Source organism: Nannospalax galili, unplaced genomic scaffold, assembly GCF_000622305.1.
Source record: "Nannospalax galili isolate Female #2095 unplaced genomic scaffold, S.galili_v1.0 scaffold1617, whole genome shotgun sequence".
Lineage (NCBI taxonomy): Eukaryota > Metazoa > Chordata > Mammalia > Rodentia > Spalacidae > Nannospalax > Nannospalax galili.
Window position 1 is genome coordinate 274,263 of NW_008340915.1, and position 18,981 is coordinate 293,243.

The 18,981-nt window shown below is 38.5% G+C and overlaps 1 protein-coding gene across 1 annotated transcript in view; it reads right to left on the reverse strand.

Annotated features, from left to right (window-relative positions):
• Positions 1–7,514: 7,514 nt before the first annotated feature.
• The window catches only part of Lrguk (leucine rich repeats and guanylate kinase domain containing), a 146,742-nt gene continuing 135,275 nt past the window's right edge, over positions 7,515–18,981 (reverse strand). Inside the window, exons 17-20 of the mRNA XM_008836070.3 lie at positions 15,965–16,053; positions 13,946–14,071; positions 9,883–10,034; positions 7,515–8,159 (exon numbers count right to left, since the gene is read on the reverse strand). Of these exons, the coding sequence (XP_008834292.1) occupies positions 8,038–8,159; positions 9,883–10,034; positions 13,946–14,071; positions 15,965–16,053 (489 nt within the window). The 3' untranslated portion in view covers positions 7,515–8,037. The remainder of the gene's footprint in view (positions 8,160–9,882; positions 10,035–13,945; positions 14,072–15,964; positions 16,054–18,981) is intronic.

An 18,981-nucleotide genomic window follows, 5' to 3' on the forward strand; every position in this document is an offset into this window, starting at 1 on the left:
ATTATTACATAACTTAATATAATTCTTTAAAAATGCTAATTTCGAACTTTGGGAAGTTACCCGTTTTCATCTAATAAGTAATTTGGAAATTTTCTACACTATAGTATTTTTTTTTCTTTTGGGGTTTGCATTTATTCTTAATTTCTTGTTTTTAAAAATTTCTTGTTTAAAATTCTTGTTTTTAATCCTCAAGTATCTTACTCATTTAATCTTTTATCCATCTAAAATTTATTTACTTTCTCACGTGTGACTATAATATGGCTCCACATACTATATTGCTCAAGGTGAAGAGTGACATACACATTCTTACTTACGCAAGAATGCTTTCAAGCATGAAAGAAGAGCCTTGTTAGTAATTTTGCTCAGCCCATAGGCTTAAATGGAGACAGTCCTAAGCACAGCAGGTGCAGGACCACTTAACCCACAGGGGGATTTCCAGGTCTTACCCTACCTTAACATTCCCAGATGCTATGAAAGGCAGAAGCATCTCCAGTTCTCCCTAATTGATTTATTCACAGCTTCTAGACCTTTCTTGCCAAATACAATTACAAAAATAGCCAATGACAATTTATTACTTAATAGGTGCTTTTCCTGAACAATTTTGGAAGGAATATGGCAGAAATTAGTCTTGAAGGTAGATGTGGCTTCTTCCAAAACTGAGGTAGAACAGCTGTTTGCAGTCTATCTATCCCCTGTGTGTCAGAAGTTCCTATGTGCACAAAACCCAGTGGATTCAGGGTTAGAGACATGCTCAGTTAGTAAGGCGCTCACCATGCAAGCATAAGGACCTAAGTTTTGATCCCCGGCACTTCTTTAAAAGCTGGGAATGGTGTGCAGCTGTTTCCCAGTACCTGGGGAGGGGAACACAAGAGAATCCAAGTTCCAGGTTCAGTAAGAGACTGTCTCAAAAAATAAGGGGGAGTATGATCTAGACACTCCATGTCAACATCTGGCCTCTACATACACATGCTCACATATGCCAGTGAATTACAGCTAATCTCCTCAACAGCATGGCACCACTCAGGATTGAACCCTCTGGCCTCCACATGCATGCACAAATGTGTATACACATATACCACACACCCAGATATACAGACACATACAAAAAAATTTTTTTTCAATTAAAAAATAATTTGATGGGGCTGGAGAGATGGTTCAGTGGTTAAGAGCACTGGCTGCTCTTGCAGAGGACCTGGGTTCAATTCCCAGCATCCACATGGCAGTTAACATTCATCCTGCATTAACTCCAGTTCCAGGAGAATCCAATGCCCTTTTCTGACCTTCATGGGCATTACCCAACACGGGTGCACTTACACACATGCAGACAATACACTCATACACATAAAATAAAATATTAAGAAATAATTTGATGATGAAAAAGTTATATAAGACAATTAGTATTACAATAAACATCGAAACTACTGAAAAATTCAGAGGGGAGAAAATATAAATATTTACTATAAAGCAACACAATCTTTAGCACTAAAGGCCACACTTTAGTACTAATATCAATAACTGATTTACACATGTAGATGCTATTTGATACCAAAGACGTTTAAAGTGTTATTAATGAAGGGTGTTACAGGCTTAGGCTCTAACTAAAGACCACAGAAGCAGGACTCTCCATTGAGATGTATTCCAGTTCAGGGATCATTCTTTTTCAGTTCATTCACCTGCCTACTTCACTGCTGTCATATGGATTTCTCATTTTTATTTCACAGCATGGGGTGCACTGGATTTTTTACTAGAGAATTTTACTAGATATTTGTCATTCAAGTTTTCATCTGCTTTATAATTGACCAACCTTGAGGATCATTTCTCTAATACTACTATATGTCACCTCAGCCCTAGTTATGCTTTTACCTAATGTCAAATATTTTTGCCAATGAACTAAAAATAAAACTTATGTATAAAAGGGTTGCTTGTAAATATCATGTAAATAGTTCTGTCAATAACCTTTTGTTTTAGCCGGGCATGGTGGCACATGCCTTTAATCCCAACGTGTGGGAGGCTAAAGGAAGGTGGAGCTCTGTGAGTTTAAGGCCAGCCTGGTCTACATAGTGAGTTCCAGGCCAGCTGGGACACCAGGTGACCCTGTCTCAATAAAGACAAAAGACAAAACAAAAATAACCCATTGTTTTATATTTAGTACATCCATGTTTGTTTATCTAGTTAGCTTTCTAATTTTTCTGCTTCTTTGTTCAGTTTAATTAAAATTAGACTTTGAAAAAAAATTAAAAATTTTTAAAAAGCAATACAAATATTAGTATAAAACAAGTGTTAAAGATTTATTTGGGAAAAATAGTAAGATTCTATAAACTGAGTCTATACATTTTTCTTTTCTTGTGCTGTGGATCAAACCCAGGGCCTTCTACAAATACTCTACCAAGAAGCTGTTCTCTAGCCCTTGTTTTTGTGAAACAGGGTCTCTCTATGTGGCACAGACTTGAACTTACCATGTGGCCCAGGCTAGCCTGCATTCCATAATCTTCCTCAGCCTCTCAAGTAATAGGATTATAGGCATGCACCACCACAGCAAACAGAAACTGTAATTCTTAAAGAAGAAATAAAAACATTTTAATTTACATGATGTATGCCATGTCACAGTAGAGAAAATACACCTTTTAAATTACTGCAAATGAACAACATTTACAGCAAAAGACAAACCAATCGGTGAAATAGAAAAACCAACCAAACAAACCACCGCCAACAAAACACAGCTTCAATAATCTCAAACCCACCCCCAAACGTAAAACAAAATGAAAGAAATAGGACTGGGTTTGTACAAATGAATAAAAAGTTTTGTTCCATAACTGAAGTAAAAGGCAGACTCAGATTTGGTTAAAGAAGAAAAACAGTCAGGCTGAAATTAAATGACATACAAAGAATTACATTAAAAGGAGACATGTTTAAAGCAAAGAAAAATAATCACAGGTGGTACTGACATTTTCAAAGGGAAGTTCAAAGCAAAACCATTCAATAAAATAAAGAACAAAAGGACCCTTTTATATTGAAACAAAATGAAATCTATGAACCTGTGATAATAGTCCTGATTAACATCAAAACTTATATAACAAAAACCATTTTATATAGAAGAAAAAAACCACAATTATACTGAAATACTATCAGCAGGTATTCTAGGGCAAATTCACAAAATAAAGGATGCACCTAGGTAGTTTAAATAATATAATTAATAAAAATTAACAGACGTAATAAAATTTTATTATCTTAGGTTTTCCTTTCAATTTCATGTATGATTTTTCAAAACTTTAACATGACACATAAAAATTGATAGCTTATTTATACGTGTACTTTAGAAGCTGTGGTTCTTCTTGGCCTCTACATTTTGATTTTTATTTTCTTCCAAGTTCTATGATAATATGCATTTATCTTCAGAGATAATGATGATTTGTCTTTTAAGTATATTTCTGCTCTGCTTTCTGTGTAGGACCTTTATGATGAATATTTAAGTTCTGGGGATTTTTCTTGTATCATTTTCTTTATAAAAAGACCTATGTTTTATATTTAATTATGTGTATGTGTGTATATTAGTGTATGGGTATGTGCATGTGAGTGATGGTGTCCTTGGAGGTCAGAAGAGGGCATTAGTGAAATATCTCAGCTAAACTAACCTAGCCTAAGTTACTCCATTTTGCCCAAAGCAGCCATTTCAGGAGAAGTGCTATTTACCCTACTTATGAAAGATACCTAGAAGGAAGAAGCAACTTTGAATTCCTAGAAATGGTCTGACTGCATGCCACGGGGTATTGTAATCTAGGCCGCTTATTTAAACCTGCTTCACTTACCTATAATCTAGGCTGGCAGTTGACTAACTGCTTATCTCACTTCTGTAAACCTGCTTCCCAAGCCCAGGACCGTACAATAACCAATAGTTGATTGGTAAATTCAAAGTTTGCTATGTTCATATTTTGCTGTGTTATATAAACCTGATTGGCCCACTTGTTCTGCTTTCTGTATTCCCATAAATATTCTGGCTGACTGGTGTTCGAGGCTGCTTCTATTCCCAACATAGCCCAGTTGGCCATAATAAAACTTTATCTTGCTGCTTTCAAAAAAAATTTGATAGCTTATAAAATATAAAAAACTATATAAGCCATAATTTAATTTACTCATTATAATCTACAAAGAAATATCTGATTGTAACTGTAGGGTCCAAAAGAACAGAACCATGATAATAAATAAACCCTCTAGTGTTACACTTTCCAATATGATAGGCACCAATCACAAGTGGTTATTTATATTTAAAATGATTAAAATGAAAAGTTCGGCTCCTCAGTCACACTTGCTGTATTCAAGTACCCAACAGTCCCTCAAAGCAAATGGCTATCATACTAAATATTGTAGCTATTCGATACATTCCCATCACCACAGAAAGCTTTCTTGGACACTAGGCATTGTTTCAGAAAACAGCATTCGTTAACACACAAAAGCAGACCCCACATAAAAAATATAGATTTAAAAGCCTATTTAAGTTAAATATAGCCCAATAATCAATTGGGATGGATGTGTACAATAAATAAAGACTACATAGGAAATATTTATTAGACTAGCTTCCCCTAAAATGCAAAAGAAAACACTAACACCCTCAGATAATAAGGATATGAACCAATGGTTCAACAAAAAAGGAAAAACCAATAAACATGTTTATAAAAACAGTAAGCCTGCTCAGTAAGATAACAGTAATGATAAAATAATTATATTAAACAGGGTTGGAGAGATGGCTCAGCAATTAAGAGCACTGGCTGTTCTTGCAGAAGACCCAGGTTCCGTTCCCAGCATCCACATGGTGGCTGACAACCCTCCATAACACCAGTGCCAGGGGATCTGAGGCTTTTTTCTGACCTCTGTGGGCATTGTATGACACAGGTGCACTTTCATACATGCAGGCAATACACTCATACACATAAAAATAAAGCCAGGCGCCCAAAACAGGTGGATCTCTGTGAGTTCCAAGCCAGCAGGGGCTACAGGGAGACCCTGTCTCAAAAAGACCAAAATTAAAAAATAAATATTTTAAAATAATTTTACTAATCATATATTTTTTGCTAATAAGGGCATGGGGAGATGCCTGCTCATAAACTGCTGAAAGCAGAATTTAAAAAAAGAAATTTAAGATGGTGACCAAATCATTCTAGAAAGCTCCCACTTAACCCTCAGGAGAAGTGACTCTCAGACCCAGCTACACATTAGAATCACTCTGGAGACCTAACAAACAAGATTCCTGACCCTCCATCCCCAGACACCTGTATTTAATTGGCTTGAGATAGAGTTTGGGCATTGGTGTTTTTCATCTAATGGAAAATGTGATATGCAGACCAGGTTGAGCACCACAATGCCAGAGGCACAGCTTTAGAGTATGAGAGACATTTCATTTGAGTGCGGGACTAGGAGAATAGGACATTCACATCCTGGCTTCCCATCAACAGCTCTACCTACTAACCACTACATCTATATGGTGGGAACTAGACAAGGAAAGGTGACTCTGTGAGTATCAAGGGAAAGACTCAGATCACCACTGGCTCAGGGAGCAGCTGGTTTATTATGTACTTTTTTTTTGGTCTTTGAGACAGGGTCTCCCTATAGCCCCAGCTGGACTGGAACTCGCTATGTAGACCAGGCTGGCCTTGAACTCACAGAGAGCCACCTGCCTCAGCTTCCTAAGTGCTGGGATTAAAGGTGTGTACCACCATGCCCAACTATTATGTACTTTTATGAAGAGAACTAAAGTTAATTTTTTTTAAAACTTGATAGGATATACCTGGAGTGGTGAGAATGATAGGGTGAGGTCAGGGCTGTGGGCGGAGGCCCTGGCAAACAGGAAGATGGAGTTCTCCAAGATCTCCAAGATGGAGTTCTTACAGAGCCAGATGCCTCCTCCCAAAGCTTCAAACTTCTGTGACTTCCTAGAAATTGGATTCCATCCAAGATGAAAAGTAAGAAAAGGGGAGACCAAATGGGTTGCAAGTGTCCTGGATGGACTAGGGAATAAAATGGAGTTTTTTTCACTTTAGGGTTTGAGCTTGTGACTTGAGGTCTTCATACTTACCATGTGCTATGTTTGGACACGCTGCAGACTTTATTGCCAATGCAGAAGTGCTGGGAAGTGGAGCCCAGTGACAGGTGATGTGGTGGAGAAGCCTGTGCCCTCCAGAATGGATTGATGCTCTCAGACAGAAGTACTCTCCCTTTGGCCAGGGTGAATATGATTATAATGTCACCTAAAGTTCACCCAGGCTTGTGATAGCCAAAAATCTGGTAAATTGTTTGAAACAGGGATGACTGAGGAAACATCTGTAGGAATTGGAACAAGCAGCTGTGAGCATTGTGTGGTTTCCTTGTGGCATCTGTGAAGTGTTCGAAACAGCTGGTGCAGCACAAAGGCAGTCTGGATGGTTATGTGACAGACCATCCTTCCGCATAAGGCAGTCAGCATAGTAAGGGAGGCAGTAGGGGAGTCACATTTCCCCAGCATCTTTGAAGATGAACATCAGCAGTGCTTACAAGAAGAACTTACAGAGCTTATCATGAATACTGACAGTGGTTTTGAGAAAGCTTTATACCTTCCCAGAACCCAAGAGACAAGTGGATCCCCCTCATGTTTCTCAATATCATCCTGAAAGAGATAAGGCGCATCTCCTTATTGCTTCCCACATGCTGCTGCCATCACTGGATAGAAAGGTCAGTGATGAAAAAATGGCTCTCCACAAGACTTCTCAGGGCTCCAGCCACATCAATGGGATAATCCGTTGATGGATTAATAATTTGATGGACTATTAGGAAGTGGTAGAAACCTAGCAGATGGAAGGAAGTGGGTCCTCATCCCTACACCCTTCCTCCTTCATCTCTCTGCTTGCTGGTGACTCTGAAGTAAACGGTCTCGGCCCCAGCCTCCTACAATCATTATATTCTGCCTTGCTTGAGGCTCAAAACAATGGAGCCAGATGATCCAAGTCAGAAACCAAAATAAATTCTTCCTTCTCTGAGCTGTTAGTCTCGGGCATTTTATCACAGTGACAGATGGCTGACTAATACAGACTTTAATCAGCTCTAGTTTAAGAGTATTCTGGGTGGAAGAAAAGGGCCAGTAGAAGATCATGTTCTATTTTAAGTATTTTAAATGAGGGAAGTTATTAGAAAGTTCAGAAAATTAAAATATTCAACAGTTAGTGCAGTACTATGCACAGGTTCTCGTTCCCACTGGTCACCATACATGCAAAAGAGACCATTTACCAATCCAGAAGGATGTGTGTCAATGTCTTCACAACCAGGATAGCCTTACTGGTATGTATTAGCCAAATACCAGCTTTGTCTATAAATGCTCAATATGTTTTCTTTCTGCTAAAAACATGGAGTCATCACAAAGACAATGAAAGTTGTTTTAAAATATTTCCAATTACAAGCAGCATATAATTAGTTTAGAAACAGTGAAATAAAAGAATTAGTGATATTCTTTATTCATTCATGGTACTAAAGCCAGTCAAGCGTTCCCCCAAATTACATTCATTAATTCTCTTTAAGAGATGCAGTTGATGCCATGTTGGCCACAAGTTAAATGGAGCTCCACCATGTTTTCATAATTAGAATAAAATAATTTAATAGTCCTCAGTATATAGTAACAGTCCTGAAACTTAAACCACACAATCCCAGTTAGACATATCTAAAGATCACTCTGCACATAAAATGAAAAGTATTGAGATATTTTGATTTCTGATAGCTTAGAGCAGCAAGCCGCTAGAAAAAAAATCATTTGTAATATGGGGAAACCTCACAAATGTCATTCTTCAAAGTTAAGAAAAAAATAATAAAAGCTGCTCTTCAGAGAATCACAATAGAAGGTTGATTAAGAGAACTAGGGCAGAACCTTCAGAATTAGTTCAGTGAGAAAGAGCTGAGGCCCATGGCAAGGTAAGACAAAGGACTGGACTTCATCAGAACAAGTTTCTTCTGTCATATTTAAGATCAGATGTCAAGGCACCAATCTGTTTGGTTGTAAAGATTCGAGGTCAAGGTGCTGGTCTACCTGTGGCCATGTGGGATTGGAGGAAGGGTGGGTTTGGTGTTGGAACCAGGGCAACTTATTGTAAGCGAGTGTCTTCTGTGTTGGGTTTTTTCCAGTGAAGGTGATTGTATAGGTAGTGCTGTAAAACATTAAGAAAGAAGATAGTACATATGGTCAATCCCTAAACAAAGAAAATAAGTATTGCATGATATAAGTACCAGAGTTAGTTTAGAATTCATTCATGACAAGCTATAAGCAATAAATACATCTAAGAAGATGAGGTAGGAAGTCAGATTCATCGAGCACATAGTTGGACAAGGATTAGGCTATGTAAACTTACCCAGTGACCAGAAACTTGTAGCAGGTGAGCTGCAGCACTGGGGACTGATCTTAGGGCCTCATATATGTGATGCTAATGTTCTACCACAGGGTTATGTTTTTTTTAAGATTTTTATTTATTTTTAAACATTTTTATTTTATGTGTATGAGTGTTTTGCATATACATATATATGTATTACATGTGTGTAGTGCCTGCGGAGGCCAAAAGAGGGCATCAGATCCCCTGAAATTGGAGTTATAGAAGGTTGTGAGCTGCCAGTTGGGTGCAGCAGGCAGGAACCAAAAACTGATTCTACAAAAGCAGCAAGTGCTCTTAGCTGTTGGGCTCTCTGTCTAGCACCCTTATTTGTTTTAGCTTTCTTTTCATTTTTATATGTGTGTATGTCTCTCTGTGTGTAGCCCACATGTGTAGAGGTGTCTGAGGAAGTCAGAAGAGGGTGTTAGATACTCTGGAACTGGAGTTACATGCAATAGTGAGCTGCCCAACATGGTTGCTGGGAACCGAATGTGTGTCCTCTGGAAGAACAGCAAGTGCACTGAGTCATCTCTCCAGCCCCCTAGAAGGTTTTCATAGTGTGCAAATGTGATACTGCTCTTCTACCCTGGTCACCTCCTCTGTAACAATGTTCCACGTCACACTTTTCACCATCATTCATAGACACACACACACACACACACACACACACACACACACACACACACAACCAAGTGAGTGTTCATCAAGAAAAAGTCACATTCAAAATAGAAAGAAATTTGATGTTGTTTGATTTGCCCTGTTTCCACCACCTCCCCAGCGGACCTCAGCGTGGCTTCAGAGGGGCATAATTAGGTCTCCAGTTCCTTTCTGTGAATCAGAGAGAGAGTAAAACATGCTCATTTTACCCTGTTCTAACTAGTCTGGGGGCTTCCTGAGTGATCTGTGTCACCTAATACAGGGTTCACATGGCCAATGGCAGCACACCCAGTGCTGTAAACTAGGGGAAGCCACAAGAAGCTCTAAGAATGGCTCATGAAAAACACTGTTACTCAGGAACATGGCCACAGGACTCAGGGAGAAAATACAATAGCCCCTCCATCTCTGCATGGACACACACATTCACATGTATGTGTTGGGGAGCAAAGAGCAGGAAAATGGATGAAGGGGTGGCACTGGGCCAGATCCTTCAATATTAGAGCCACTGAATCCAGCCAACCCTCAGACCCACTCCCACACAGGAGACTGGACAGCATCTTTCACCAGATAGAGCCTGTGTCACCACAGACCCCTCTAGAAAGCATGTGTCCTTTGCTGGGACCCCTGGAAAGCAGGTGGCCTCTGCTCTAAGGTTGCTAAGTGACCAAGGGTGTACTCACAACCTTTCTGAACTTGGTTTCTCATGTATGACAATGGGGCACAAAACAAAGCAACCTACTTCACAGGGAGATTCTGGCTTAAAACAGTCACTTAATTACTAAGAATTGGGAACAGTGGGAAACAGAATTATAGGATGTACTCATAGAACCATACGTAGAACAATGCATACCTTTTAAGGTCTGATCTACATCACTCTCACTTATTCCTGATCCTGGGCGTGAAGAAACACCGCCCTCCGGAAGCTGGAAAGGAAATTCTTTGGCCCACGGACAAGGGTGATATAATGTAGAATATCTCATAGGCATATAGGAATCCTTGGCACTGAAAAATTAAAATAGTTTTGAGATGCAAAACTACTAATGGCCATAAAATCTATACCCATGACTTTGATGAGTTATTTTTTATCAAATCAGTTCAACAGTTTACAAACATATCTCTGTTGAGCTAGTTTTAAACAGTATCTGTGGCAGGTGACCTAGCTTAATGTATATTAAGTACCATATAAAACAGCATAAACTCCTTATCCATTGTATAGAACCCAACTTAGTACCTATAAGAGTGAAGTGTTACGATAGCTGTGAGAGTATAAAACGAGGTGAGGGAGGCACAGATTCTAACCTCCAGGAGTTGAAAAGCAAGTGCAATTTTTGGAATGTGTGTGCATGTTCATGTGGGTGTATGTTCATGTGGGTGCATGCATGTGCGGGGGTGCATGTGGATATATGTGCATGTACATGTGGAGGCCAGAGGTCAACCTTGGGTGGCATTCCTCAGGAGCTGTTCTCCTTTGTTTTCGTCTGTTTTTGAGAAAGGGTCTTTGAGTAGCCCAGGCTGGCCTCAAACTTGCTATGTAACTTGAGGATGACCTTGAACCCCTGATCCTACTGCTTCTACCTTCTGAGTGCTGAGTGAAGGATTATAGGTAGGCATCACTAGGCCCATTTTATATGGTAGGCAGGCGTTTTAACAAGTGAGCCCCCAGCTTCCACCTTGGTTTTTTGTTTTTGTTTTTGTTTTTTGAGATAGAGTCTCTCATTGGTTTATAAATCATTGGTCACCTACTCACTTTGTAGGCTAGTCTGACTAGCCAGCAAGCCCCAGGGATCTGCCTGTCTCTGCCTCCCCAGCTTTGAAATTACAAGCTTGTGCTGCTACCCTTGCTCAAAAAGCTTAATAGGCATTCTTTTGAGATGCAGCAGATGTCACTCTTCCATCAGAGATGGTGCGAAGTCATGGGAAGGTTTGGCAAAACAGAAATTTAGGGAGAAGGGAGAACTAGAAAAGAGTAATCTCTGGTGGGAGATAATGGGACAAAAGAGGATAAAATGCTTTCTCACCATAGACCTTCCATGCTGGGGAGTTTCTCTTATGTGAGCTTTGCAGACCACAGCACCAAGTGGCCCAAAGCTCAGGGGCCCCCTGGTCTGGATTCAAACCTCAACTCTAAGATTCCTTTGCTCCAGGCCCTTGGGCAAATCCCTAAGCACATGACTAGTGCCTCAGTTGTCACATTTTCCTCATGGGAATGACAGTATTTACCCCCAGGGGGCTGTGGTTATAGATTAATCTTTGTGCTGAGATAATGTTTGTCACATTCCGCAAACAGGAAGTTCCTAGTATTCTGCATCTTATATCCCTTCCAGAACAGGAAGTTCCTAGTATTCTGTCTTATATCCCCATTCCAAACACATTTCTACTTTTCTCATTCAACAGTTTGGTGATGACTTGTCTTTAGCCATTGTTTTTATTTCCTTAAAATACAGTCTATTCATTGTTTATTATAAAAAATAATACATGCATATTATAAACAACTTGGAAAACAGAAAACTAGAGGGAAAAGAAAAATCACATAGAAAATCACAATTACATTTTGACTTACTTTTTTTTGTTGTTGTTTTTTTGTTTTTTTGCGCGGGGGGGCTTTTTGAGACAGGGTCTCCCTGTAGCCCCAACTGTCTTGGAACTCATTATGTAGACCAGGCTGGCCTTGAACTCACAGAGATCCCAGCCTGCCTCTGCCTTCCAAGTGCTGGGATTAAAGGCGTGTGCCACCACGCCCGGCTGACTTACTTTTTCTACATAGTTTTACATTTTTTGTTCACGTTATTGTGCACATTTTTAGCAAACAATTCATGTTTCTAACTATTCTCTAAATACTGATATTTAATGGCTGTACAGAGGTCCCATCAGATATTTGTTTTATACTGTATGGGACCATTCTTTTACTTATGAACATTCTGCTATTATGAATATCTTTGCATGTAATAATTTTCTACATTTTGAGTCTTATTAGTAATTGCTACAGTCTGAATGTTTACACACACACACACCACACATGCGCACGTGTGCACAAGCGTGAGCACACACACACACACACACACACACACACACATACACAATCATTCTTATGTTGAAATCCTAATCCTTAAGGCGATGGTATTAGGAAGTAGGGTTTTGAAAAATACTTAGATCATGTGGGGGGAGCCCTCATGAATGAAATGTGTGTAAGGAAATTGTAAGAAGGTGTCATTTGTATCAAGAAGGATTTCAGCACACAGGAATCTGCCAAACTCTTTGATCTTAGACGTCCAGCTTTTAGAACTGTTAGAAATAAATTTGTTTTTATGACAGGTGATCCATAGTGTTTTGTTTCGCAGCCTCAATAGAATAAGACAGTCTCAGTTCCCACAAGGGAGCTACCTAGACCAATAGTAAATAAATTTTTGTAGGATTCTGGAATAAGTTTCCAAATTGATTTCCAAAAGGCTGTGAAATTATATTCCCCAAACAAAATCTAGACCACCTCACAGTATCTTTCTCATTGTTCTACTTTAAAAATAATTAATAAAAAAGGTTTTACAAACTCACCAAGCAAAATGTATTATATTACTTGGAATTGCTTTCTAATTATAAGCAAGATCAAACATTATTTCTTTTTAAAATATTTGTTTTATTTATTTATTTATTTTTGGTCTTTTTGAGACAGGGTCTCTCTGTAGCCCCAGCTGTCCTGGAACTCACTAGGGAGACCAGGCTGGCCTTGCACTCACGGAGATCCACCTGCCTCTGCCTCCTGAGTGATGGGATTAATGGTGTGGGCCATCATACCCTGCTAAAATATTTATTATTTTTTATTTTATGTGTATGAATGTATTGCCTACATACATGTAAGTGCATCCATGTTGTGCAAGTGCTTTATCTGTTGAGGTATCTCACCAGCCCTTAGTAACATTTTGAAAAAATTTTAAGTTTGTGTGTTTCTATGTGTTTGCACATGTATGTATGTGGTTCACACACATGCATGTGGAATCAGAGATTGACACTGGATGTCTTCCTATATTTCTCTCCACTTTAGTTTTTGAGACAGGGTCTCTCACTGAACCTGGAGCTCACAAATTCAGCTAGACTGGTGGCCAGAGAGCCCTAGAGACTCTAGGGATCCTCCTGTCTGTTTGTCCAGCACTGTGACTGTAAATGTGCATTGTCGTGCCCAGATTTGGGTGCTGGGGATCTGAACTCAGGTTCTCAGGCGTACATGGCAAGTACTTTATTCAAGCACTTTACTAAGCCATCTCCCTAACCCCTCCTAAATAGTAGTTTAAGCAACCTACTATATGAAACTTTTGCGCTACCTTTCAACATACAGAACATTAGGACCTTGAAATGGCCTTGTAATATTAGTTATCGGTTGATAAACATTTTGAAATGGAACATTGCACTAATCAGATGTTGGCTGCAAATTACAGATCCTACTCAAGGTAATTTGGATATTAAAGATGGAGTTATTGGAAAGCTATTGAATGACATAAAATTAATGGAATCCTAGAGAACTAGGCTTAATTACTGAGCCAATGTAAGTTAGGCGTCAAGAACACAGCTGAGTCACAGCCAGGAAGGGGTTGGTAGAATGTTGTTGTTTGCTCTCCCACAATGGACTCCCACACTGCTGTCTGAATCCTTGTTCCTTCTGCTGTTGAACTGAATATCTCCAACTGCTCTGCCTCATTACATCCCCTCCCTCAAGATTCAAAGTCCTGGACAGAAGACTCCACTAAAACTTAGATTAGTTGTGAGTGTGCTCTCTGGAGGCATCTACTCCCCACAGATCTCATAGTGAGAGGTATATCTGCTTCTTAGTTTTAGGATTTCTCTGAAGCTTACAGATGAATACCATGATTTTAACAAACCTGCAGAAAATAACCAACTCAACCCAATAGAACCCCTCAACACACCTGATTTCAGGATGTGGTCCAAAGGGAGTTTTTAAATAATCTTCACAAAGCTCAAAACCTTTCTGTAGGTCTTCTAATGCTGTAAAATACTGTAGACCACTGATCATAGGTATTGGTACTGGACCCCTGAAAGTAGGGTTGTTTTTTAAATACAAAGAATTTCATAGTCATATCAAGCATACACACATGTAAAACCTAAGTACTGACCATTGTAGCCCACAGAAATACAAATGACCAATAGAATATACATGGAATAAAGCAAGGTATTCACTTACAAACATTTGCTTCAGAACTTGCCTTAGATGCTGGCATCATTACACTCTGACTTGAAGATTAAGCACATTTGTATTATTATGACTATTTCTTGTCCATTAAATGATTAATATAAGCAAATTATTTGCCTTGTTCCTTGCATATAGTCTATTTGTAACCCTAGTCCATTTATATCTACCAAGTGCTGGAAAAATCAAAATAGATATATTCCTATTTCATTTCTAATCTAATGCTTTGAAATGTTACCCAAGTGAAATATTTCTAAGAACTCTAATATTATACTCTGAATTAAACTGTAGTATAAAATATTTCTCATGTATTCATATATGCAGGATATATATGCCTGCTCCTTCAGAATGCCTTGCAAGAAAAAGAATCATTAACCATGAATAAACGCTGCCCAATCCACCTCAGACTTGCTAGAGATGTTATGCGCACAGCAACAAATTTGCATATATTAGTTGCTTATGTGCAGACAAGTTCACAGCATCCATCTGCGTGTGACAATCCATTTGGAGATCCTATTTAAAAATACTCAGGTTCTCTGCACGTGGTTTTCGAATAGGCATGACATCTGCTGCTCATGTGAGCCTTGGCTTCAGATGCTCTTGGGGACACTATCTTCTAGCCCACCAGTCCCTAGCCCCCAGTAGAACTTTGCATGTACCAAACAGCCTATATTTTGAATTGAACCACCCAAAGATAACCTACTGGTATGGAGAAAATTAATCATACTTTCTTTGATGCTGTAGCAGACAAACGGACAACAGTCTCATTTTATTTATACTGACTACAGATTCTCAATAAGTAATCACAAACGAAAGAACTGCCATTGAAAATAATTTAAATGGCTTTTAAAAATCAGCTTCTTTGAGTCTTTGCATTTTTTACTAAAGAGCATTTTAAATGCTATATTTGAGATTTGGTCATTGCTCTGAGCAATTTTCTAAAAAGTGGGCCTTTTTCCATCTCATCACTCCAATACTCTGTACTTGATCTTAGCCAAAAGGCTAAGACATAATCATTACTCAAATGTTCTAAAAGGTCACAAAGAATAATTCAGAATACTGAAACCCATGACATTAATGAGAAAATAACATGAAAATATTATATAACCATCCCATGATCTGGTTAGTCATCTTGAGTAAAACCCAAAGGCTAACTCTCTCTTTAATTGTAACAATTAATAGAATAATAGCTGATATGGTCACTGATATCTATGAAGCCCTCACTATGTGGCAGGCACTAAGTAAAGCATTTTATACCAAGGACTTTTCAAAACATTTCATACCCCAAATCTATGGATTAATAGAGATACGGTGGTCATACTTTTGAAATTTATAGCCTAGCAGGGAAAGGAGACATTGAACAAATGACCCCACAAATATTTGCCATTGTTTGGACAATGATGACAGACAAGTACAGGGAACTCAACAGTATGTAATTAACCTTTAGTCATGAACAGACTTGGTGAAGGTGGATCCTTATATTCAAACACCGTAGAAATGTCATTTTTGCGGTGTTGAAAAAATCACGTTTCTAGTAGCTGTAGGCATATTGTGCCTTTTAAAGCAATATATGAGTAAAGAATATGCAGCTTCTAGAACTGAATTTAATACTGAAACATTGTGTCCCTCTTAGTGCAAATATTTCTATTTACGCTGATGAGGGTTCATTTGGTATATTCAGACACTAACACATCAATCTAAGGTTGCTCAGGTATCAATCAACATAATAGAGTGCTACCTTTGAAACAAGAGCGTGTGATCCTGGGGTGTCTTTCCCATAAGTGCTTGCCGGGCTATCTCATGCTGTCTGTGGACAGAATCTCTTTCCTACGTAAGATACATGATCAGAAAATTAATGTTAAAAAGATGTCAAAAGATCAAAATAACTATAATATTCTTACGAAAAGTTGCTAAACATATAAACAATAATGGGGGAGGGAGCACAGAAAAAAAGACAGACATTTAAAAAAAACTGATACTTATTTTGTGGCAAGATAAAAACAAATTTTACAAATAAGCCAAAATATTTTATAGACACTCCAATTTAATGTAGAAATTTTATTTGACAAATAACAATGTTGAGATTTTTAATTTTACTATGTATGTATGTATGTATGTATGTATGTATGTATGTATGTGTTTAGAGACAGGGTTTCATACATCCTAGCCTGGGCTTACACCTGATCCTCCTTCCTCCTTTTCTCAGTGCTGGGATTACAGGCGTGAGCTACCATGCCTATCATGCCTGATATAGGAGGTACTGGGGATGAAATAAAAGGCTTTGATCATGCTAGGCAAGCACTCTATCAACTGAGCTACTCCCTAGCTCATAATGTGACAGTTATTACCAACATTTCATGATTGCATATTTTGTTTGCTTGTTTGTTTGAGACAGAGTATTCTAGTCCTGGCTGGCCTGGAACTCACTAGGTGGACCAGGCTTTGCTGTAATCCTCCTGCCTCTGCCTTCCAAGTGCTAGTAAATATAAGCGTGTATCATCATGCCCAGCCTTGTATTTTTTAAAAAAATATTTTTTTATGTGTAGGAGTGTATTGCCTGTATGTATGCAAGTGCACCCATGCTGTGCAATGCTGGTGGACATCAGAAGAGGGTGTCAAATCCTTTGAACCTAAAGTTATGGATGGTTGTTAGCTGCCATGTAGGTGCTGGGAACTGAACCTGGGTCCTCTGCAAGAGCAGCCAGTGCTCTTAACTGTTGAGCCATCTCTCTATCCCCAGCCTTGCAATTTTTTATCTTGCTAATGAGATTATGGATTTCTCAAGGATACAGATTACTGTTGACTTTTTAGATCTTATTGCATATAGTAACAGAGTGAACAAACATATTCAACCATATTTAAGTATGATTCTGAAGTAATAAAGAGATCTTCTATATTCATTATCACCATACATATTTAGTAAAATCAGATGGCAACACAGAAATATGACACATTCTTTTCACTAAAAATATTTATGATTTGGTGAAGAGGGAACAGAAAAACATAGAATTAAAAGAGAAGAGAGCTCATGCTGCTTTAGAAACAGTACTAGTGTTTATAATCAGATCTTTTGATAAAATGTGAGCTGTTTACCAACATTCCATATACTACTAAGTCTCCTTACTTTAAGCACCAATATTAAAACTCCTACTTTCTAGAAAATAAAAGTTAGCACACATTTTTTGCATAAAGGTCTATTATTTAAGAAGAGGTGTGCTATAACATTGATTTAAACAGCAAGGTATTTAATATACTAATCTTTGCTTACAGTAACAATCTGAAATAAGCCTAAGGGTTTTCACTTTTCATTTCACAGTCAGATTCCACTATAAGTTGGCTTTCACTTACAATTGCATTGGAAATAACAACAAACAAGAACACCAGGGAAGGAGCTGTAGTTAGTGATATTAAACCAAACTCAAGGCTAACTACCACGCTAACCTTGGGAACTGGCATAGTTTTAAGCATTTGAATGTCTTTGGCAGATTTTTAAAAAATTTTATTGAATTTTTGTATATTTCATACATAACATCTCAATCTTAATCATCTTTATACCCCCTTCCCCACTAGCACCCTCCCATAGCCCCCCCACACACACACACTGGAATTCTGCCATTTGTGTTAAGGCCTATTGTGTCAAGTTAGTGTCCCCAGATGTTCCTCAGTGCAAGTTCATCTACAGAGGTCTAGTCAGCTTATCTAGAGTCTCTCACTTTAGGAAGATCAGCTCTTCCTCACCAGCACTAATCAGTTGCCAATATTTCTTCAGCTAAGACTGGAGTCAGCTGTCCATTTCCCCAGTTCTATGTTGGGTTTTTGTCTTGGCAGAATTTTTTCAAGGTTAATTTTTTTGAAAATTCCATTGATGTGATTCATCACGAGCACATTTCTGCAGGAGTTGCTCTGCTCTGTACCAATGCCAAAACTGACACCCTGAAACATCTCTGGTAAAGAAGTCCCATCCCAGAGACCAGTCCCTCCTTCCTCCATTTCTCAGTGCTGGGATTACAGGAGTCCCTTTTGCCACCACTATATGCCCAGCACACAGAACAAAGCTGGAGTTCAGTATCTTGACTGTACAACAGAGTGCATAATGGTTTCCTTTTTAAAATTATCTTGTTTGCTCCAGATAATTGCTGTCAATTATTCCTAGTTTGAAAAAAATCAGGCCAGGCTTTTACATTTCAAATGAGTTTTTAGAACCCAACTCATGAGAATTACCATGGGCTCACTGGACAAGGGCTCTCAGATGGATATTTGATTTCCAAGATCATTTTACTCTTTCCTCTTTCTGTGACCTCAATGAGCTCTGTGGCTCTTTGCAAGGCAGGAGGAGAATAAATGTGTGTTGAAGGGTCAAGGGAGTTTGCAATGAGATGAGAAAGGAACAAGCCCATTCAAATGTCACCACTTAAAAACTGTGTGTTACATAACTCCAAAATGCATCTAAACAGCTTCATATTGCTATAGAATAATTATACATTAACAAAATCTGTGAATGTTTTTATTGCTGTTAACATTAATTTCTTTGTCATTAGTGTGTGTCTGTGCATGTGTGTGTGTGTGTGTGTGTGTGTGTGTGTGTGTGTGTGTGTGATGGGGGAGGGCAGGACATGTTACAGTGCATGTGTAGAAGTCGGAAGATAACTTTTTTTATTTTATTTTTTTTGTTTATTAGAAGAAGCATTTCATTACAACAGCATTAACCTATTCAATAACATTTTTCTGAGCTAGGGTACATCTCTTTCAAAATTA